The sequence below is a fragment of the Toxorhynchites rutilus genome, chromosome 3, assembly GCF_029784135.1.
Source record: "Toxorhynchites rutilus septentrionalis strain SRP chromosome 3, ASM2978413v1, whole genome shotgun sequence".
Taxonomy (NCBI): Eukaryota; Metazoa; Arthropoda; class Insecta; order Diptera; family Culicidae; genus Toxorhynchites; species Toxorhynchites rutilus.
The window spans coordinates 115,798,989-115,819,383 of NC_073746.1; the positions used below are offsets into that span (position 1 = coordinate 115,798,989).

The window sequence follows — 20,395 nt, forward strand, 5'->3', positions numbered from 1 at the left end:
GTGAAAAACATTAACACCAGGTTTCCAAACACAATCAATCCATATCGCGTGACAATTCCATTTAGCATCAGTGCGCTAACGAGCGTTAAGAACACAACAATTATTTCATCAATTGGTGACTAAGCTAGCCATTACCGGTTAATTCACAAGCTGCAAATTTTTGCAACATTTAGCAAACAGCAAACGGTCTGACGCGCTATCTGTGCCCCACAGCATCCCATAGTGTGAGTTGTCGTAGTCGTGACGGAACTTTCTCCTATTGCAACAACATCCCTCGTGTTTGCAATCCTCTCACATGATCTTGATCGCGCCGAGAGTCTCGCAGATCACCACTCTGGCATTGCGATATAAAACAACACTCGACGCTCTCTCGCAGGTTATTCATTCCATCACAACCCATCGAGAGGCAGATTCACTCTCGGGTCCATCAGAGCGTCTGAAGCTCACCAGGTTCGTCGCTTCACCGAATCTCCCAGGGAGGACTTTTGCAAGCGCACGCGGATTCGCTCACGATTCTCCGAGCTGCGCGCGCGAAACCCACAACCAAAACCAGTTATTTCCAAGTGCGCATCCGGAGAGTAAACAAAGCGCGCGCGCGAGTACCACTCGCGGCAGGTATTGGGCTTCACCAGTATTGGTGCCAAAGCGTTCCATGTCTCAAATTTTACTTTCGGTGGTGAACTTTTAATTTCGTTAAAGCTCCCAAGAAGTGCTCGCGCAGAGACCAGTCACTTTGGAGTCGCCGCAGCGTGAGCACGCGAACCTTCCGACTTGCTCTGAACTCCCAGAGTGAGTGCGATACCGTTCCTGGTGTGTTCTGACGTTTACTGCCGCCGTAAGTTGTTGACGAGGTTCAACCTTGTGCGCCTAGGGAAGCAGGGTCCGGGTGCGAGTGCGAGGAACATAAGCTGTGTGTATCCTCCCTATTTGGGGGGCATAGTTTTTCGTTCAGACCAGAGTGATTTCTTGTGTGTGGTGTTAAGCGCAATAATTAATGTATGGATGTTCGATAATAGTGTGAAATTGTAAACCCATCTGGCGGAGAGTAAAAGGTGCTCGAAACGCGAAAAAGTGAAGTCTCGTCGTGTAACAATCAATAGCAGCTCGTATGTCAGGGGTTGCAAAATAAGATTTCTTCCACATTCGGAGATTTTGGAGTGATTGGATTTTAAGTACAGTGTGGAAAAGAACCAACTGTTGACACTTTTTCAGTGACTGACGATGATAACATCTTTTAAGGTTTAACAGTTGAGTTTCCTATGCTGAATTTGTTTTTCTTTCCGTGGATTTTCAGGATTTTGTGAAGAAGGTGAAAGTGTTTCCCGATCGAGACAACAACCAAGAGTCGCACGAAGAAAAGTGTGTATGAAATAGAAGTGATAAATCGAAGAAAGTGCAATCCAATCGAGTGCGCCTATAGGAGGAAGCCGTTCAAGATGACGAGAAAAAATACCAAACTGCTGAGCTTGAGGTAAGCGGGGTATTCTACGACTATGTTGTTGTTTTTGCGTTGTGAGCATATGTTCAGTAATCGCCTTCAGAAAAATCCGGAAGAGTTAGTTTTATTACGTTTCAATACGGAATCTCTCGGAGAATGTCACACTAAACTTGTCTGAAGTGGACTTTAAACCGACTTTTAAACCGTTCAACTTCTTTGATGCATTGAGATTAGTGGAATAATCTGGTTTTGGGGTGAGGTTTATTATTACCTATTATAGAAAAGGGCACATGAAAAATAACAAAGTATTTCATTCAAGCTACCTACATCTGAAAAAAAGACGAAAATCAATAAAAAGTTAACTTTTTTGAGACTATGTTCCTATTATTTCGAATTACGTTGGACTCTACTGATTCTACGCAGTTTAAACATGGAATCGCAGACCGTTGTGAAAAAATAGCATCTTCACATGAACCTGCGTACGAAGGATCTGAAAATCCTAACAATAATTTCAGAAAGTTGTTCCTTAGGAATATATTGAAATGGAATGGGTGATAACTTCAACTAATGAAAAATAGTTACATTTCATAGCATGAAAAACTACCGTTCCTATAGAATTAGAAGGTATTCGTGTAAGTTATGCATCACAGAATTCCACAAAATGATATTATATGACACATGACACATTTTGTCAGACAAAATTTCTTTGGTAGAAATTAGTTATTGTAAAGCTTATTATTTCATTGTCACTTTATTAAAGTCTTGAACCAATCAGCAAATATCGAAAATTTTAGCTCAATTCTTTCTAGGGCTTGTAACATACTCTCATGAAACTCCTGCAATAAGAAATTTCAGCGTAAACTTTTGATCCATCCGGATTTAGAAATGTGGTGCATATATATACATATTCCTAAAGGGATGAGCGAGAGTAGTGAGTAACCTGGCTACTGTAGTGGTTTATGTGAAGTTTCTACGTAATTTTCGTCTCGACGTGGACTTATTCTGCAACACGATTCTTCTAGAATCATCACCGGATGCAAAGCATATGAAGTTCCACGCTCTGGATTAGCTACAATCTCGTCTTCAAACTAACTCTGTTGTGCAAATCCAACATATTCTACATCTATAGCCATTGTTTCATTGGTAACTCATTTCACGATTGATCCGTCATAATAATCGACTACGCTCAGAACGGGTTCATCCGCTACCAACAGAAGCAAAACAAAGTGCTTTTACGATGGTGAGAGGCAAAACAAACAATAACACCTTGGGATTGAGCTGCGACAGGAATGCAAATAAACGTTCGCGCGAGGAACTGGATAAAATTGATGATAAAGTCGAAAGCCTATCGGGGCTTCTAGTGCGTATGCAGGACATGTTTAAGGACACAAACGCTAGGATTGATTCCTGTAAGCAAGATCTGCAGATGGACATTTCGACGCTACGGAATGATGTTCAGCTTTTCAAATCGGAGTGCAGCAGAGAAATCAACTGTCTATCTTCATCTGTAAACAAGATTCGTACTGATGTCAACCAGAACTATAATAGAGTACGTGCAATGGAGAAGAGTTCTGACTTGCTGTTGACTGGTGTTCCATATACTACAAATGAGGACCTAAATGAAATATCTCGGAATGTTGCGGTCGCCCTTGGTTACAATGAACAATGTAAGCCATTGATCTATGCCAAACGTTTGGCTAGGGGAAACATCTCGGTTGGCGCCACTCCACCAATTGCACTGCAATTTGCGTTCAAACTGGCTCGCGAAGACTTCTTTCGTCGTTACTTCTCATTGAGAAATTTGTCATTGATTCACCTTGGATTCAATGTTGACAAGAGAATCTATATCAATGAAAATCTAACGGAAGAAGTTAGGAGGATCAAAGGTAAAGCTATCAGCCTGAGACGATCGAGAAAATTACACACCGTATTTACTAAGGACGGATGTGTGTTTGTCAAAGCTACGGTTGACGCAGAAGCAGTTTTGGTACGTACGCTGGAGGATTCGTCGCAGTTTAATGATCGCTTCTGATGAAGTCGAAAACCTTTCCTTCGAAGCTTTTGTTTATTCCTTCTCAATTATGTCCATGAATCCTTTCCATATTACATCCTTCTCTCCATCCTTCCTAAAAGTAAGGGGGGACGGGTATACAGATGAGCTGAGGCGGCTGCTGTTCCTGTGCATGCTGTTGTTACTGCTGTTGCTGTTGTTGCTGCTGTTGCTGTTGTTCCTGCTTTTGCTGCTGTTACGACCACGTTGTGATAGATACATTCTTCACCAGAACCACTTCACAAATGTTAATTGAAATAATCGAAATACCAATGAATTGTTATACGAAAGATTACTCATTGCTCTATTCAATTGTTGATTCTAACGGGTTGGGCTATATGACGAATTTTTTGTGGTTTCCACTTCTTTTGTTTTGTTACGATGTTAGGTGATGGTGCCTACAATGCTCCTGCGAATGTTTGTATCCCTCGTATTGTGATGAATTGTGCACTAAAGACAGATAACATAAATATCTGTCATGTTAATATTCAAAGTCTTTGTGCGCGCCAATTAAGTAAATTAGATGAATTCAAAATGTGCTTTCATGACAGTAAAATTGATATAATTTGTTTGAGCGAAACTTGGCTGACTGCTGATGTCCCAGATTCTCTTATAGGAATTGATGGTTACAACATCGTTAGAAATGATCGCAACTACAGCCGTGGTGGGGGCGTTTGTGTTTATTACAGAAGTTTCTTGAAGTGCAAAGTACTTTCCGCATCAGAGATACTTGTCGGGGTTGGTAGCATGTCTCGCACTGAGTATATGTTTCTAGAAATAATGCATAATTCGGAGAAGTTTCTTTTGGGGGTTTGTTACAACCCTCATAGAACAGATTGTTCTGAACTTCTTTTTGACAAACTGCGTGATATATCTGTAAATTTTCAAAATGTTATACTTTTGGGTGACTTTAATATCAACTTCAATAGAACTGATAGTAGATCAGAAAGATTGAAAAGTTGTCTTGATTTTTATGGTTTGAAATGAATAAATTCTACGAACACTCATTTTTTCTCAAGTGGTAGTTCGTTAATTGATTTATTTTTAACAAATAATGCAGACTTTGTTTTAAATTTAAACCAAGTTTCTGCACCAGCATTCTCAAGACATGATGTTTTATTTTCATCCATTAAAATAAGTCGATCTCATGTCGATTCTATCCATACCTTCCGCGATTATCGGAATTTGAATTTGTCGTCTCTTATGGATGCTTTTGAGAGAATTAATTGGGCATATCTCTATAGCATAACTGATGTCGATTTGGCTTTGAGCTTTTTCAATGTAAATCTATTAAACCTGTTCAATTCTTTTGTTCCATTAAGAACAACACGTGCTAAAAAGAATCCATGGTTTACTAATGAAATCGCGCAAGCTATTCTAGAAAGAAATATTGCGTATCGTTTATGGATCACGGATAGATCTGTTTATAACCAAAATCAATTCAAGCGTCTTCGAAACAGAGTCACTCACATAGTAAACACTGCAAAAATTAATTATACATCCAATCAGCTAACTTCGACACATTCAAGCAAGGACTTGTGGAAAAAACTGAAAAGTATTAATGTGTGTCAAAATTCACAACATGTTGAACAGTTGAACATTCCTTTGAAATTCATCAAACTTTTATTTCCTTCGGTTTGTCCTGTATTGAGATTTATATTCCATCTTATTATTGTTTCTTCTAAATTTCCGTAAGCTTGGAAATTTTCTAAAATAATTCCTATTAAAAAAAAAAAGGGAAAAGCGTTAATTTGGCTAATTTAAGACCGATAAGCATTCTGTGCGCCCTGTCAAAAGTCTTTGAACGATTGATAAAAAATCAAATTCAAGACCATATTAATAGTTATAATCTAATGTACCATCTTCAATCAGGTTTTCGCCGTGGACATAGCACAACTTCTGCCTTTTTGAAAGTGCACGATGATATTCACTCGGTTATTGATAGGAAAGGTGTTGCTGTTTTAATATTGATCGATTTTTCTAAAACCTTCGATAAAGTATCGCATACAAAACTTTTGAAAAAATTATCCTCTGAGTTTTCGTTCAGCCGTTCAGCTGTTAGCTTGATTCACTCGTATCTATCGAAACGAACGCAAGCTGTTTTTGCAAATGGAAAATATTCCAAACACATTCCAATTATGTCTGGTGTCCCTCAGGGTTCAATTTTGGGCCCCTTGTTATTTTCATGCTTTATCAACGATCTACCATCTGTTCTGAAGCACTGCAAGATACACATGTTCGCGGATGATGTGCAACTTTACTTAGCCGTAGAAGGTTTACCAGTACCTATGATATCTGACTTCATAAATTTTGATTTGGGTAGAATTTATCGATGGTCGATTCGGAACATGCTGCCAGTGAATGCATCAAAAACTAAAGCTATGTTTATTGCCAAAAATAATCAAAATAGCGAGTTACCATCCTTGTTCTTAGGCACCGAGAAATTAGATTACGTTGACACGGCTAATCTAGGGTTTATCATCCAAAACAATCTAGAATGGGACAAACACATTAATAAACAATGTAGCAAAATATTCGCTGGTTTACGACTTTTGAGGCTTTCATCTTACATGCTTCCAACTCCTATAAAGTTACGTCTGTTTCAATCATTGCTTCTTCCTCATTTTATGTATGGAGATGTTTTTCTGTTGAATGCATCTGCTCGAGCGATTGACAGATTTAGAATTGTTTTAAACTGTTGTATTAGATATGTTTTTAATTTAGGTAGATTTTCTAGAGTGTCTCATAAGCATCATGTTCTACTGGGCTGTCCCTTCCATGAATTTGTAAAGTTGCGAGCATGTCTAACTTTGTTCAAAATTATTCATTTTCGTTCCCCTACATACTTATATGAAAAACTGACTGCCTTTCGTAGTAATAGTAGTAGGAACTATGTGATACCACGATATAATTCATCGCATTATGCAAATACATTGTTTGTCAGGGGCATTGGTTTTTGGGATCAGTTACCTAACGAAATTAAGAGTATTAATAGTGTGAGTGGATTTCATAGGGAATGCGTTAAATGGTTTAACAGGAGGAATCAACAAAATTAATTGGTTAAATTTAAAATTATAGATAAGTAAAATTAGATTGAAGAGCTCAATGAATTCAAACTAAATGTAGTACATGAAAAGGAGAATTCCTTACGCTACAATGATTTGTGTATCAATAAATAAATAAATAAATAAAAAAAAATAAAAATACTCCGTATTTAATATTTGATAAATCCGTTACATTCTTGCCTACGCAGGTGGTGAAACTATTTTGATTACGAATGATTACGAATTTGTCTTGTTATTCCAGAATTCGTCTTTATTTTAAAAAGCTGACTTCTATGTGTTTATGATAGGGCTTCTCTAGGACCTCAAAATACTTGAAACTGATGGTATAAAATTGTATAAATAAGTGCAACATTCGATAAAATTTGGAGTTCCCCAGTCACCAGGAGTTATAATGTTCAATAAGTTCAAATGCCTCACAGTGGAAAGATACATAGCTTTGAATGTTTTTATGCAATGCAAGTTGTATTATATCGCAAATATCTATTGAACATATATATCTTGTTTCGTGTGGCTATATTTTAAAACAGGACCCGAGTAAACCGGAGTCTAAATTATGTCCAAGGTGGATTACAGCTGATAAATCCTTAATCCGAAATAAAAGATGTATTTTTTTAAAACAATCTTAACAGAATGGTGAAAGATAGACTGAAAAAAGAAGTAAATGACAGAGTGAAAATTCTGTAATCATAAGTTAATAACAGCAGTACAGAGCAAATGCTCAAAATAATCTAGGGAGGGTTGTTCAATTGCTAGTTCGAGTGTTTTCTTCCAATTTGCAAGTAAGGTTTATAAGTTTTCAAAGAAGCAATCGGAGAGCGGGGAAGAAAATATAATGATTCAGGAGGGTTTTTGGGAATACGTTAAATATCTGTAGATTTTGTATCTATATATATATATATATATATATATATATATATATATATATATATATATATATATATATATATATATATATATATATATATATATCTGTCTTTCTGTCTATCTTTCTATCTGTCTGATTCTTAAGAACTCGGAAACTACTGAACCGATCGACATGAAAATTAGTATGTCGGGGTTTTTGGGGCCGGGGAAGGTTTTCGTGGTAGTTTGAAACCCCTCCCACCTCTCTAAGGGGGGGCTGCCATACAAATTAAACAAAAATTTCTAAATTACTCGGGAATTAATCAAGCAAATGAAACCAAATTAGGCATATATAGGTTTTAGGGTACAATAAATGTTTCTATGATGGTTAGACTCTCCACCCCCATTTCTAAGGGAGGGCTGCCATACAAACGAAACTCAAATTACAGGAAGGACACAAATACAATCTTCTGCATAACTGGAGAACTAATCAAGCACAATTTGGGATGTGAGGGTTTTTGGGTATGTAAAATGTTTCTATGATGGTATGACACTCCTCCCTTCTCTGGAATGGATAGAGGGTCCAAAAAAAATATTACACATATTATTCTATCATATTTTCTGTATAAAACATCTATTCCATGTAACGGAGAAACATGTGGTTGAAAAATCTTGAACGAGAATTGTGTCTCACAATAATTTGATATTAAAGTGATGAGTTTTATTAGAAATACTAAGAATTTTATAGTAAAAAGTAAATTCAATGGGGTCGATTAGAAGATCAATCAATGAACAGTTCTGCGATTGGACCCATGAACTTGCTCATAGTAAGAAAACGTGAATGTTTGGAGGTATTGATAACAAAAAATAAATTTTGGGTGGGACGAAGTTTGCCGGGTCAGCTAGTATAATTTAAAAATGTAAAATTTATTGATATTAATTTAAATAATGATGGTGGAAATTGTAGATGTAATCATCTCATCTAATAGATTGTATTATTATTAGAAACATTGTAAATTCAATGAATGAATAATTTTTAAAGAACATCCAAGCTGCCAAGAAACAATTTTTTCAGGCAATTGAACTATCCAAAATTCTTTATGTCATGGTTTTTAGAAGAATCACTGAATCCAAAGGTGTGCAGTAGAGTGTCAATGAATGTATGGGAAATAAGTTATCTTCGAATTTCGAACGGAACATCCTGCAAAATTTCAGCTTAATTGGACTTTATTAACTAGTGTCACAAAGACGTCCAAGTTTGGGTTTTTCGAAAATTCCAAAATCACTCAATGGGGGAGTACATGAAATCGGGGTTTAAAAAATTAAGGCCAGATTACATGAAACTTTGAGATTTACTGTTATCTCGAAAAAATATTTTTTGTCAAAAACGACTTTTTAACATTTGAGCGTTTTTTTTTTGTCTGAAAAGTCCATATTTGACATTTTTTTATAACGGCTAATCTCGACGTTTCTGGCAATTCTAAGGCATTTGACCTAAATTTTTAAATCCCCGATTTCATGTACTCCCCCGTTGGGTGATTTTACGGCTTTCGAAAAACTCAAACTTTAGATGTCTTTGTGACACTAGCAAATTAGGTGCGATCCAACTGAAATTTTGTATAGGGTTTTTTTTTCGCTGGAACCAACCAACATTTTACAAGAAGTCTCGTTCGAAAATTCGAGATGACCATTTTTATTAGCACTCTAGTAAAGTTTTTCGGAAATTTTATTAAAATTGTGAAAACCCTTGAAGTTAAATGGTATAAACAAATGCTTTTTATGCGTTCATTCATGAGGTTAGTATCTTGGTATTTGCTCAATCTCTCCACCAAACAAACTGCAAAATTCATTTTAGACTTTGCACAACGTTTAATCGTTTAATTTTGAATGTATGTTGTTCATATGATAAAAACCGAAATGGGCAATGGCTTCAACCCAAATAAATCATCATCAGAATGTTTGAATTTTTGATATTATTAACAATTCGTTGAAGTATTTTGTGCAATTTGGAGCAGAAAGAGAAAATACGCTCTGAATGGATAAAATATATAAACTAACGAAGTACAGGGTCTTGCAAAGTAAACGCTCACGTAAAAAAAATCGAATAGCTCCTTATAAAAAAAAATGTTTCGCTCCGTCGATGGTAACACCGCATTCCCCACTTCGGGACGATAATATTCGGCTATTTCAGTCTGATCGGATGGTTTTTAGTGTCAAGATGTACAATTTACAAGAACGTGTATTTTTAGTGAAATCGTATTACTCGAGCAACCGAAGCCTTAATGAAACTTTGTCCCCTTATGTTAAGAATTTCAACGTTTCTCGTCGTCGATTACTTCCTCTGGGGGTACGTGAAGGACCGTTACTATGTTAAAAAGCCACAAAATTTGGAGGAACTTAAAGAAGAAATAACTCGGTTTTTCAACAGCATCGAAGTCGTAATGTTAGAGTTGTGCATAAAGAATTTTGTCCACCGTTTAAAACGCGTTATCGAAAAAAGGGGTGGTCACATAAAAAATGTTCAGAAATAATTTTCGTTTTTTAAAAATGAAAGTCACAGGAGGGTTGTGTTCGAGACACGACCGCATAGTTGACGTAGGATTCTGTTAGACTATCTGTTGATTTTGGATATGTTTGAAGAATTACATCGTTAACCTCTTTGATAATGATTTTGTGGCTCTGAAAAGGGCCGTTTTGTTTGGTTGTTGGGTATTGTTTGTTCACTCCACCAGTGTTTACCGAGTGATGATGACAGAAGTATGGTAAACAGTCGTTGGATGGTGCGTATCAGATAAAAGATACCGAAGTGGAACGAGATATGATGAAAACCACCCTCTGTGATCCTAGACGAGATGCCTCCTGTGTTATATATGGATGAACTAAAAAAAACATACCAATGTAATGTAAGATAATTACCAATACCGAACACAATTATCAATTTTTCTTATCAGTGAAACATATTACTTCAACATAGAGAAAACACATTTGAAATGGAAAAGATAATTTTCTTTCATAATTTTTTTAAACTCAATGCGAATTTTAATTGGACAAACAACAACTAATACTATATGTAGAGCATATGGGAAATCACTTTTTCTAATATTTCTTCACTTTTCCAATTTTTCTCGCCGTACAAACTTTCCTTGGATGAAAATGGAAACAAAACAGACAGCTTAAACCGAACGACCCGTTCTCGAGCGGGAACACACCTTAGTTTTTATTTATGGAAATTAAAACAATTGATTCATATATGAAGTCATTTTTGACACAATTGCTACCATACACAATTTTACACATACACTTGTGCTAATTTTTTCACAATACACGATCGGTCATTGATATGAAATTTCACGAAGCAACAAACATGGAAATTCCAATTTTAAATTTTATTTGCTAGAATTAATCGTATCACTCACCTTACTTATAAAAAATTATAGAAAAATGCCCCCGACTTGCATATATTTGCAATGCCGATTTACCCCGGGCACCATGGTTTTGAATTCTCTGTTATGGAATAGACTTCGGTAGGGACAAAAGCTCCCCTACTTTTGTGTATTTGAAATGCCGATTTCCTCCAGGCAGCTTGGTTTATATGTCTCTGTTAGGAAACACATTTCTGTGGGAGCAAAAGTTCCCCCTACCTTCATGTATTTGCAATGTCGATTTCCCCCAGGCAGCTTGGTTTTGATATCTCTGTTAGGGACCAGCCGCATGTGTCATCAATTTCGACAAATCAGAAGTGGGTATTTCCGTTAAGATAGGGGTTGAGATTTTTCAATTGTTCGATAATTAGATTCATGACATATATTATTTTCTTCGATATAAAAAAATGTTATGGAGTACCGAAATCGATTGACGCAAAAATTTCATCAATCCATCATGAAATGGCTGAGCAATAAGCGTTTGAAATTGGACAATTTTCACGATGTGCTCGATTTTCGATTTTAAATTTGTACCCCAATATGTTTCCTAAAGACGTAATCCTACGTCAAAAATCGGTTCACTTTTTTTGAATTTGTTGCGTGAGCGTTTAATCGGAAAGACTCTGTACAACGTTTTGTTAAATAATTGATATGTAAGATTATTTTATAGTGCCATTTAAGACACTCGACATATTTGCGAATACCATATCGAACTGTTACCCAACCCAGAGGTCGCAAATTTTTTCGTTGTTTTTTCAAACTAATAACTTCTGAGCTTCCAAAAGGATATTCTTGAATTTCTATGCTTCAGCAATATGAAGAAGCAAAGAATAAACATGTGTTTTTATATCACTATTTTAATTATCATTATTATTTTGTGCAAAACTCAAATTTATTGTGTTTGAAAAATCGACTGTTTTGTCAATTGCAGAAAATTTGTGACTTCAGAGCCACTCAATCGATTTACGACTTATTCAATGCAAATTCAAAATACTTTAGTAGACTTTTCAGAACAAATATGACATGTCTTAAATGTTTCGAAAATCAACTCACAATTTTCATTATCAGATGACCAATTTTATATACGATTGATTTTTCATAAGGGAGTGTTCAAAATCATTGTTCTGTTTTGCCAGAAATCATAGCTTAAAATATAGATGCCTGATTGAAATATGGTGTACTGCAAAGTTGTTTCAAAATCAATCAACTATTTTGGAAAAATAAGATTTTAAATGCTCAGTTAAAAAATCTCACTCAAAAATGAATTTAATATTAAAAACATGTATATCTCAAAATATCCACTTCGATATTTTTCAATATTTTTTTTTGTTAAAAAAACCCGTTTTAATTTAACAAAGCTTGAAATATAGTGATGATCTATCGAATTCACCAAAATGAGGATTTGATTCATTTTAATTCTTAAATTCTAATATTTTAATAAATCGTATCCATTTAAGGGAACTAATAGTACTAGAACTAATAGAACTAATATAAAAAATTAAATATAAATGCAATTCTACACTAAAAACGAGTTTTTCAAGAGGATATTCACCGAAATCTATGACAAGCATTCGATGCAATTCTGAACTGTCAGTGGGAAACTCGTCTCAGGGGTACACAAGTTGAGAATGTCATTCGGAAAAAAGATATGTTGGCTTGTGGCAATTCATATTTTCTAGATGTCAAAACATGGCAATGTTGCCAATATTGCATGAATGCATTCAATTAGAACTACATTGACAGTTAGAGCCATTTCATATTTATATACCTGATATGAAACCTTTATTCGCTTACAATAAATATTGCACGTTTAAGCTTCATAGCTGGGAAAGATTTATATGGCAATTTAGTTTACTAAGTTTTCTAACACTATTCGTATCAAATCAATGGAGACGCAGGGTGGTTTGAAGCGAAGAATAGAAGTTGATAATTTAAAAAATATATATCCCAAAAACGAAAAACAAGTAATTCAGAATTCGCAGAAGTCTGAACTTTCAGAAGAAAAAGCATAAAAAGCTAGAGTCCCTTCTAGTTCGAAAACCGAAAACCTCCAAAATATAAATTGTTTTTTTTTTCGGCTAAAACTTGACTTTATATGTTCCATATAATTTTTGTTCTAAAAAGTCTGCTAAAATAACCTTCAACTGCACTTAGCAAATCGTAAATCGGTAAATCAAAAATTAGAAATGTTCAAAAATTCTGCGTGCCGTCATTTCTTTTTCACCGTGAAATGGAAACGGAAATAAAGCCCATTGACTGGATGTCTAATTCGTTTGATAGAACGAATTATTGCATACGATTTTGTGTTGCATACAACATTCACAGGAATCAAGCTGAAAGAAAGAATGCATAACACACTGAATCCTTTTTTCCACGCGACTGATGCGTGCGATAAAAAAATCGCGTAAAAAATCATGCAATTTCGAGCAAATTGTGTAATTTCGAGAGAATCACGCAAAAAAAAGATTGTCCCATCAACGGCGCGCGCTCGTCACAACCACATTCACACATTCTCCCGCGAAATTTTGTTTCTTCTCTTTCTCTCCCCAAAAAAGCGACGGTAGGCAGTACCAAATCGCGCAATTTCAAGAAAATCACGTAAAAAAATCGCATAATATTGAGTAAATCGCGTGATTTCAAGAGAATTGCGTAAAAAAATCGTTTAAAAAAATCACGTAAAAAAAGAATCCAGTGTACATGATTTTGTATTGCGTTCGCTCGCAAAACATACCTCTTTTAATAGTTCTTATAATACTATTTCCACTATTGGTACCTCAGGTGACAAAAATGCTGCATAAATTGACCGTCGAATGGTATATATTATAATATATATATATATATTATATATATATATATACATATATATATATATATATATATATATATATATATATATATATATATATATATATATATATATATATATCGTAAGAACGACTCTGCGTAATATGCATTTGAAATCTCCTAATTTTTCGTTACATTTTGCGTTGAGTGACTCCCTTTATATAGAAATCAAACACGCAGTCCTACGTCAAAAATGACTCGGCTGAGCAGCACTCCCATTTGTAAAAAACTTAGGAAAATATGAATATTCTTCGGCAGCCAAAAATAACGAAGACATAATGAGTGAGCGACTAGCGATATATAATACCTTTTTGGGGGTGTATTATAAACAAATTGCCAAACTTCACGAATAACCAACGAAGAATCATTGAGGGTCTCGATACTTTCTCCATATTTCTGGAAGATGGAATCTGCAACGATCACAGACCTCAGACCTTGACAAACGACCTCTAGTCCTTGATTTAGCTGCGGGAACTGTATGAGGCGGGCTACAATGCCAAAATAATCGCCTAGCTCGAGTGAGATTCGGAGATCCTGAAAGTGCTCACAGGAGCACTGTCGAAAATAATTAAGACACCAACTTTAATTCTATATTTTTCGATTTAAAATGTCACAGACTTTGAATGGTTTTCGTTTTTGTTTCGAATAGCCGAAAGGGTTGAAATCGTGTCCGTCAGGGCTCTGTTTTTCTTGGATAACCCCCTTTGAACATTTTTAATTTTCCTTTAATTATTATTGTATTCTTAGAATATTAATGAACAAATAATAAAATGATGGATAGCTAAAACATTATTTATTTTATTAGAGTAGAGCTCGAAAAAACACCCGAAATTCGTTCCTCTACACTAGAACACCCCCTCAAATCATGAATGCCTGAATTGCGGGATGTTGCCACTACTGTGTTCTGCTTGTTCTGTAACTCCAATGTCGACTTCATCTTGAACTCATACTTTTGCTTCAACTTCTCTTCGTCCTATATAAATTGAACACAACTTCAACTTTGAACGTTCTTATGTAGGGTTTTCCAGCGTTTCCAACAGGAAACGTTGTTTCGTGGAAAAATGATTTCGTCGTGTTGAGAAGATTATTTTATTATTCATAAGCCGTTTTTCCAACGCTGATCGGTTGGAATAAATAAATTACAGGGTAAAACTATCTCCTCCTGACAGTTTCGTTAATTTTGAGCAGTTAATGATAAGGTGCTACCAATTTTTCCACTAGAGAGAATTGAGTGAAACCTCTAGTTATCGCTAGGATTTCAGTGTTAGACTCGTAGTCCAAATCTGGTATTTAATAATTGTAATGAAATAAAATATTTGTCTATTTCAAGATACGAGAAAATCTGCAAGCTGCATCAAACGTACAACATTATGGTGAATAATTCAAGATATTATCCATCGTATGATAAGAAACAGAACAATCTGTTCACGTGGGCCCTCAAGCTGGGTATCGAATTCTCTACGGAGAAAACTGAAATGGTCGTTTTTTCTAGGAAGCACGAACCCGCCCAATTCCAGCTTTACCTATCCGGCAAAACGATCCAACACCCTATGTTCTTCAAATACCTGGGTGTATATTTTGATTCTAAATGTACCTGGGGGAGACACATTGCGTATTTGAAACAGAAATGCCAGCAAAGAATCAATTTTCTCAAAACAATTACCGGAACATGGTGGGGTGCCCATCCAGGAGACCTCATTCAGTTGTACAAAACAACGATATTGTCAGTGTTAGAATATGGCAGTTTTTGCTTCCGATCAGCTGCCAGGATTCATATTCTCAAGCTGGAGAGAATACAATATCGTTGCTTGCGTATAGCCATGGGGTGTTTGCATTCGACACATACGATGTTTTGGCAGGAGTACCCCCGCTTACTCTTCGGTTCACAGAATTATCCTACAGATTTCTCATCCGTTGCAAGATCATGAATCCATTGGTGATTGATAACTTCGAAAATCTACTCCAGCTGACTCCTCAGTCAAGTTTTATGTCTTTATACCATGAGTACCTTACCCACGACGTGCACCCTTCACCAGGCATCTCTAACCAAGTTTGCTTCCCATACTTTTGCAATTCCTCTGTCATTTTTGATCTGTCCATGCGACAAAAAATCCATGGAATACCAGATCACCTACGCCCCAATGTTATTCCGTCGATATTTTCGGAAAAATATGGGAAAGTTGGATCTGATAAAATGTTCTTTACTGACGGTTCATACATAAACGGGTCCACTGGCTTCGGCATCTTCAATGAAAATTCCAGTGCCTCTTTCAAACTCAAAGATCCTTGTTACGTGTATGTCGCAGAAATGGGTGCGATATACTATGCTCTAGGAATCATTGAAACACTGCCCATCGACCATTATTTTATTTTTTCAGACAGTCTCAGATCAATAGAGGCAATCCGCTCAATGAAAGTTGATAAACGCTCATCTTATTTCCTAACAAGAATAAGACATCTATTGAGTGTTTTGGTCGAAATATTATTCAAGATTACCTTAGCATGGGTTCCCTCTCATTGCTCGATTCCGGGGAATGAGAAAGCGGACTCGCTAGCTAAGGTGGGCGCTTCAGAAGGCACACTTTTTGAAAGGCAAATTGCCTATAATGAATTTTTTCACATTCCTCGTCAGGACACACTCGTTAGTTGGCAGCGCATGTGGAGTGAAGATGAGTTCGGTCGTTGGTTACACACGATTATCCCTAAGAAGCCTTCAGTGCATGGTTCAAGGGATTGAATGTAGGTCGTGATTTCATTCGCGTGATATCTCGGCTTATGTCCAATCACTACAACCTAAACGCGCATCTCTATCGCATTGGGCTCGCAGCAAACAATCTTTGTGATTGTGGCGATGGCTACCACGACATCGAGCATGTTGTCTGGTCGTGTATCCGGTTCCATGCTGCTCGCTCTCAGCTCTCTAGAGCACTGAGAGCAAAAGGCAGACAATCGGATATCCCCGTCCGGGATATCTTAGGTATCCGGGATCCTGATCTTTTGCTTCATCTATACCTGTTCCTCAGAAACGCCGATGTCAACGTTTAATGATGTTTCCTTCGTTGTGTCCCCGTTTCATATCCCTCCTATCCGATCGATAAACTTTTACTTAGTCGCGGCAACACATACACACACTCTTTACAGATGCACGGGCCAAAGGTTGTGCAGTCCACTGATCATTCAACAAGAGCCAAAGGTTGTACCGCTCATGACAACTCTACACGAACTGATGATTGCGCCGGCTAGTGACCATTCTATCCAGGATTCCTCGAGTCGAGAAAGACGCACCACGCTAGATATGGGGTACAGACTAGGGAGCGTTGCTGATTAATGATCAGCTGCATCCCAATAGGAAGTAGCCCGTGTCGGGCACACGTATAGAGCATCGAAGACTGCAACATACCAATTATGAGAACACTTGTAATACTAACCTCGAGCCAACCGCGAGTAATCGGTTACATATTACTAACATAGTTGTTAGACACAAATTGTCAAAATATTGGACTCCCGGACCCGTCAGGCTAACGCCACATGTGCCTTAATAAAAAATATATTTTGGGAAAAAAAAAATTATCCATCGTTAGTTACAACATTTCCCCATCTAAGAAATGTCTTCGTCTATTGAGACTCTCCAAGTTTCAAATCATTTTTGAATTTTTAAACTGATCACTCAGACCATGTGTGAAACGTATAGTTCAGCATATCACTTTATTAAGCACTCAATGCTATTGTTCGATCAATATTCGACTGACTAGTTTAATAAAAGCGTATAATTGTTTGTTGGGAACTTTACGCAGACGGTCATCAACATCGTAATAACCGTCTCCGAAGCGACGGAACTTATCACGCCATGTTGTTTCTCTTAGAGTAGCATCTCCGTAAACTGGAGCTCACGACGTGCTTCAGTCTCTTCTGTCAGAGGGTTTTTTTTTATAATAAACAGCTGTTCTTTATTTCAATATGGTTTACATAGAGATTTACAAATGAAATTATTTTCTAAGTTTCTTAATGTTCTACAGTGTAAGCTATTGGGAACCGTTTACCCGCGGTTTACTCGGTGTTAGCAACTCATGTTGACGATTCTCAATCACTCTATCACTCATACGTATGCACATTCATTCATACAAGCATATCACGTACAAGAGGAGTAGGGGACCTTAACTTACTTTGCCTAATTTACAGGTTCATAATACATTTATCCAACGATTGAAAGCCACTCTTAACATATGCCTGTTATTCCATCGTCTCTCTCGAATCATAGTCATAAAACTTTCAAGTTTATTACTTTTTGATTTCAGGATAAAGCCTATTCCTAATGCAGTCAGCCACAACGCAACTTTGCTTTGATATTGTCCATTTTGTATGTATCTAAAAAGTAATTCTTCAGGGTCAGTTATAGCTAACTTTAATTTTTGTTTTATAGAGTTTGCTATCCAGTCCCAAATAATTTTACTATCTTTACACATCTTGATTCTATGTTCTATTGTGTCAATTTTTCCACAAGTTTCACACAAGTTATCCACAGTTCTCAATATTTTCTTATCATACAGTTTCGATTTCGTAGGAATTATTTCGTTGAGCATCAAAAACAGGTAATGCTTCTCTTCTGAACATATGAAATTTGCATTAACATTTTGCCAACAACTGTCCCAGGCCTTATTTGGGTATTTGTTTTCAATTTTTATTACTCCGAAGATAATTATAAATCATTTTAGATGTAGATTTCTTAACAATCCTTTCAATTACATTGGCTTCATGAATCCATTTTTTCGCGTTTCGACTTATTGCACGACTATGTACTTGTGCGATAATGAAATCATCTTTCGTGCCATTCTGATGACGGTGAAGGATATTTTTAATGAATAGAGAGTTCATCTTGTTCTCAGCATCAATGAGCGCGATGCCGCCTTTGGCTTCTTCTTCTTCTTCAATGGCACTAACGTTCCTAGAGGAACTTCGCCGTCTCAACGTAGTATTACTTGCGTCATTTTTATTTGTACTTAGTTGAGATTTCTATGCCAAATAACACGCCTTGAATGCATTCTGAGTGGCAAGCTCTAGAATACGCGTGATCACAGTGCAAGTCGGAGGAAATTTCTTTGACGAAAAATTCCCCCGACCAGAACGGGAATCAAACCCGAACACCCAGCATGTTAGTTATGACGCTAACCACTCGGCCACGGGTCCGCCTTTGGCTACATCCCGATATAACTGATCTAAATTAACCCTGAAAATTCCGATCCCTTTGAATATGAAATTTCTACAAATATTTTTAATTTTGACTATATGAGAATTATTTGGCGGGTATATTTGAGATATATACCACAGCTTAGAAAGAATGAAGTTATTAAGTATCCATGCTTTCTGAAATATGTTCAAATGACGTTTATGGTGCATTGAAATTAAAAAATTGATTGACTGTATAATCTTTGAGTAATTGACCTCGATCGTATCATTATAATTTTTACAAATTTCTATACCTAATATGCGCAATGAATCAGTTTCTCGCAAAAAATGGGGGCCTGTATGGCAATTGTTTAGTCTAAGGAAAGAAGATTTTTTTAAATTCAATTTAATTTTAGCATATCGCCTAAAATTTTCGAATATTTCAATAATTTTATCAAACTCTTCATTGGCCCGAAGAAAGAGAACTATATCGTCTGCATATGCAATAACTTTGTAGAAGTTATTGTTTATGAGACAGCCTTTGACGTTGCCATTGATTTTCTTGAGTAGAGGTTCTATATACAAAATAAAGAGAATCATGCTTAATGGACAACCTTGTCGTACTGACGATTTTATAGAAATATCATTTGTTAGCATACCGTTGAATAACACTTTAAAAGGTGTGTCACATCAAATTGCATTACGGAAAAAACGTTGTAGAAATTTGCCCAGTATACCGATCCTTTTGAAAATTTTAGACAGTAAAATAAAAACTATTAAGCAACTTTTGGCATTTTCTTCTTATTCATACTTCGAGCCCAAGCCACCTTCCTCTTTACCCCGTCCATAAGGTTCTGTACAACGTCAGGTTGTAGTTTTTTTTTGAACAGAAATCCATTTTCTATTGAAGTCCGCCTCCGATTTGACAACTTTTGGGTTCTTCCGGAGGGCCTGCTTCATAATCGCCCAATATTTCTCTATTGGGCGAAGCTCCGGCGCGTTGGGCGGGTTCATTTCCTTTGGCACGAAGGTGACCCCGTTGGCTTCGTACCACTCCAACACGTCCTTTGAATAGTGGCACGAAGCGAGATCCGGCCGGAAGATGGTCGGGCCCTCGTGCTGCTTCAATAGTGGTAGTAAGCGCTTCTGTAGGCACTCCTTAAGGTAAACCTGCCCGTTTACCGTGCCGGTCATCACGAATGGGGCGCTCCGCTTTCCGCAAAAGCAGATCGCTTGCCACACCATGTACTTTTTGGCAAACTTGGATAGTTTCTGCTTGCGAATCTCCTCCGGAACGCTGAATTTGTCCTCTGCGGAGAAGAACAACAGGCCCGGCAGCTGACGAAAGTCCGCTTTGACGTAGGTTTCGTCGTCCATTACCAGGCAATGCGGCTTCGTCAGCATTTCGGTGTACAGCTTCCGGGCTCGCGTCTTCCCCACCATGTTTTGCCTTTCGTCGCGGTTAGGAGCCTTCTGAACCTTGTATGTACGCAGGCCCTCCCGCTGCTTGGTCCGCTGCTTGGTCCGCTGGACGAATGAACTTGACAAATTCAGCTTATTGGCGACATCC

General features: G+C 36.9%; 1 protein-coding gene across 6 annotated transcripts in view; it reads left to right on the top strand.

Annotated features, from left to right (window-relative positions):
- The first annotated feature begins 390 nt into the window (after positions 1-390).
- Positions 391-20,395, top strand: part of LOC129780208 (uncharacterized) — a 141,704-nt gene continuing 121,699 nt past the window's right edge. Inside the window, exons 1-2 of one of the 6 annotated variants that reach the window (XM_055788234.1) lie at positions 391-450; positions 1,295-1,471. In XM_055788234.1, the coding sequence (XP_055644209.1) occupies positions 1,437-1,471 (35 nt within the window). In that variant the 5' untranslated portion in view covers positions 391-450; positions 1,295-1,436. Of the gene's footprint in view, positions 451-517; positions 638-672; positions 836-855; positions 1,053-1,294; positions 1,472-20,395 lie in introns of those variants that run through there. The other 5 variants (XM_055788236.1, XM_055788235.1, XM_055788232.1 and 2 more) reach the window with 5 other exon arrangements.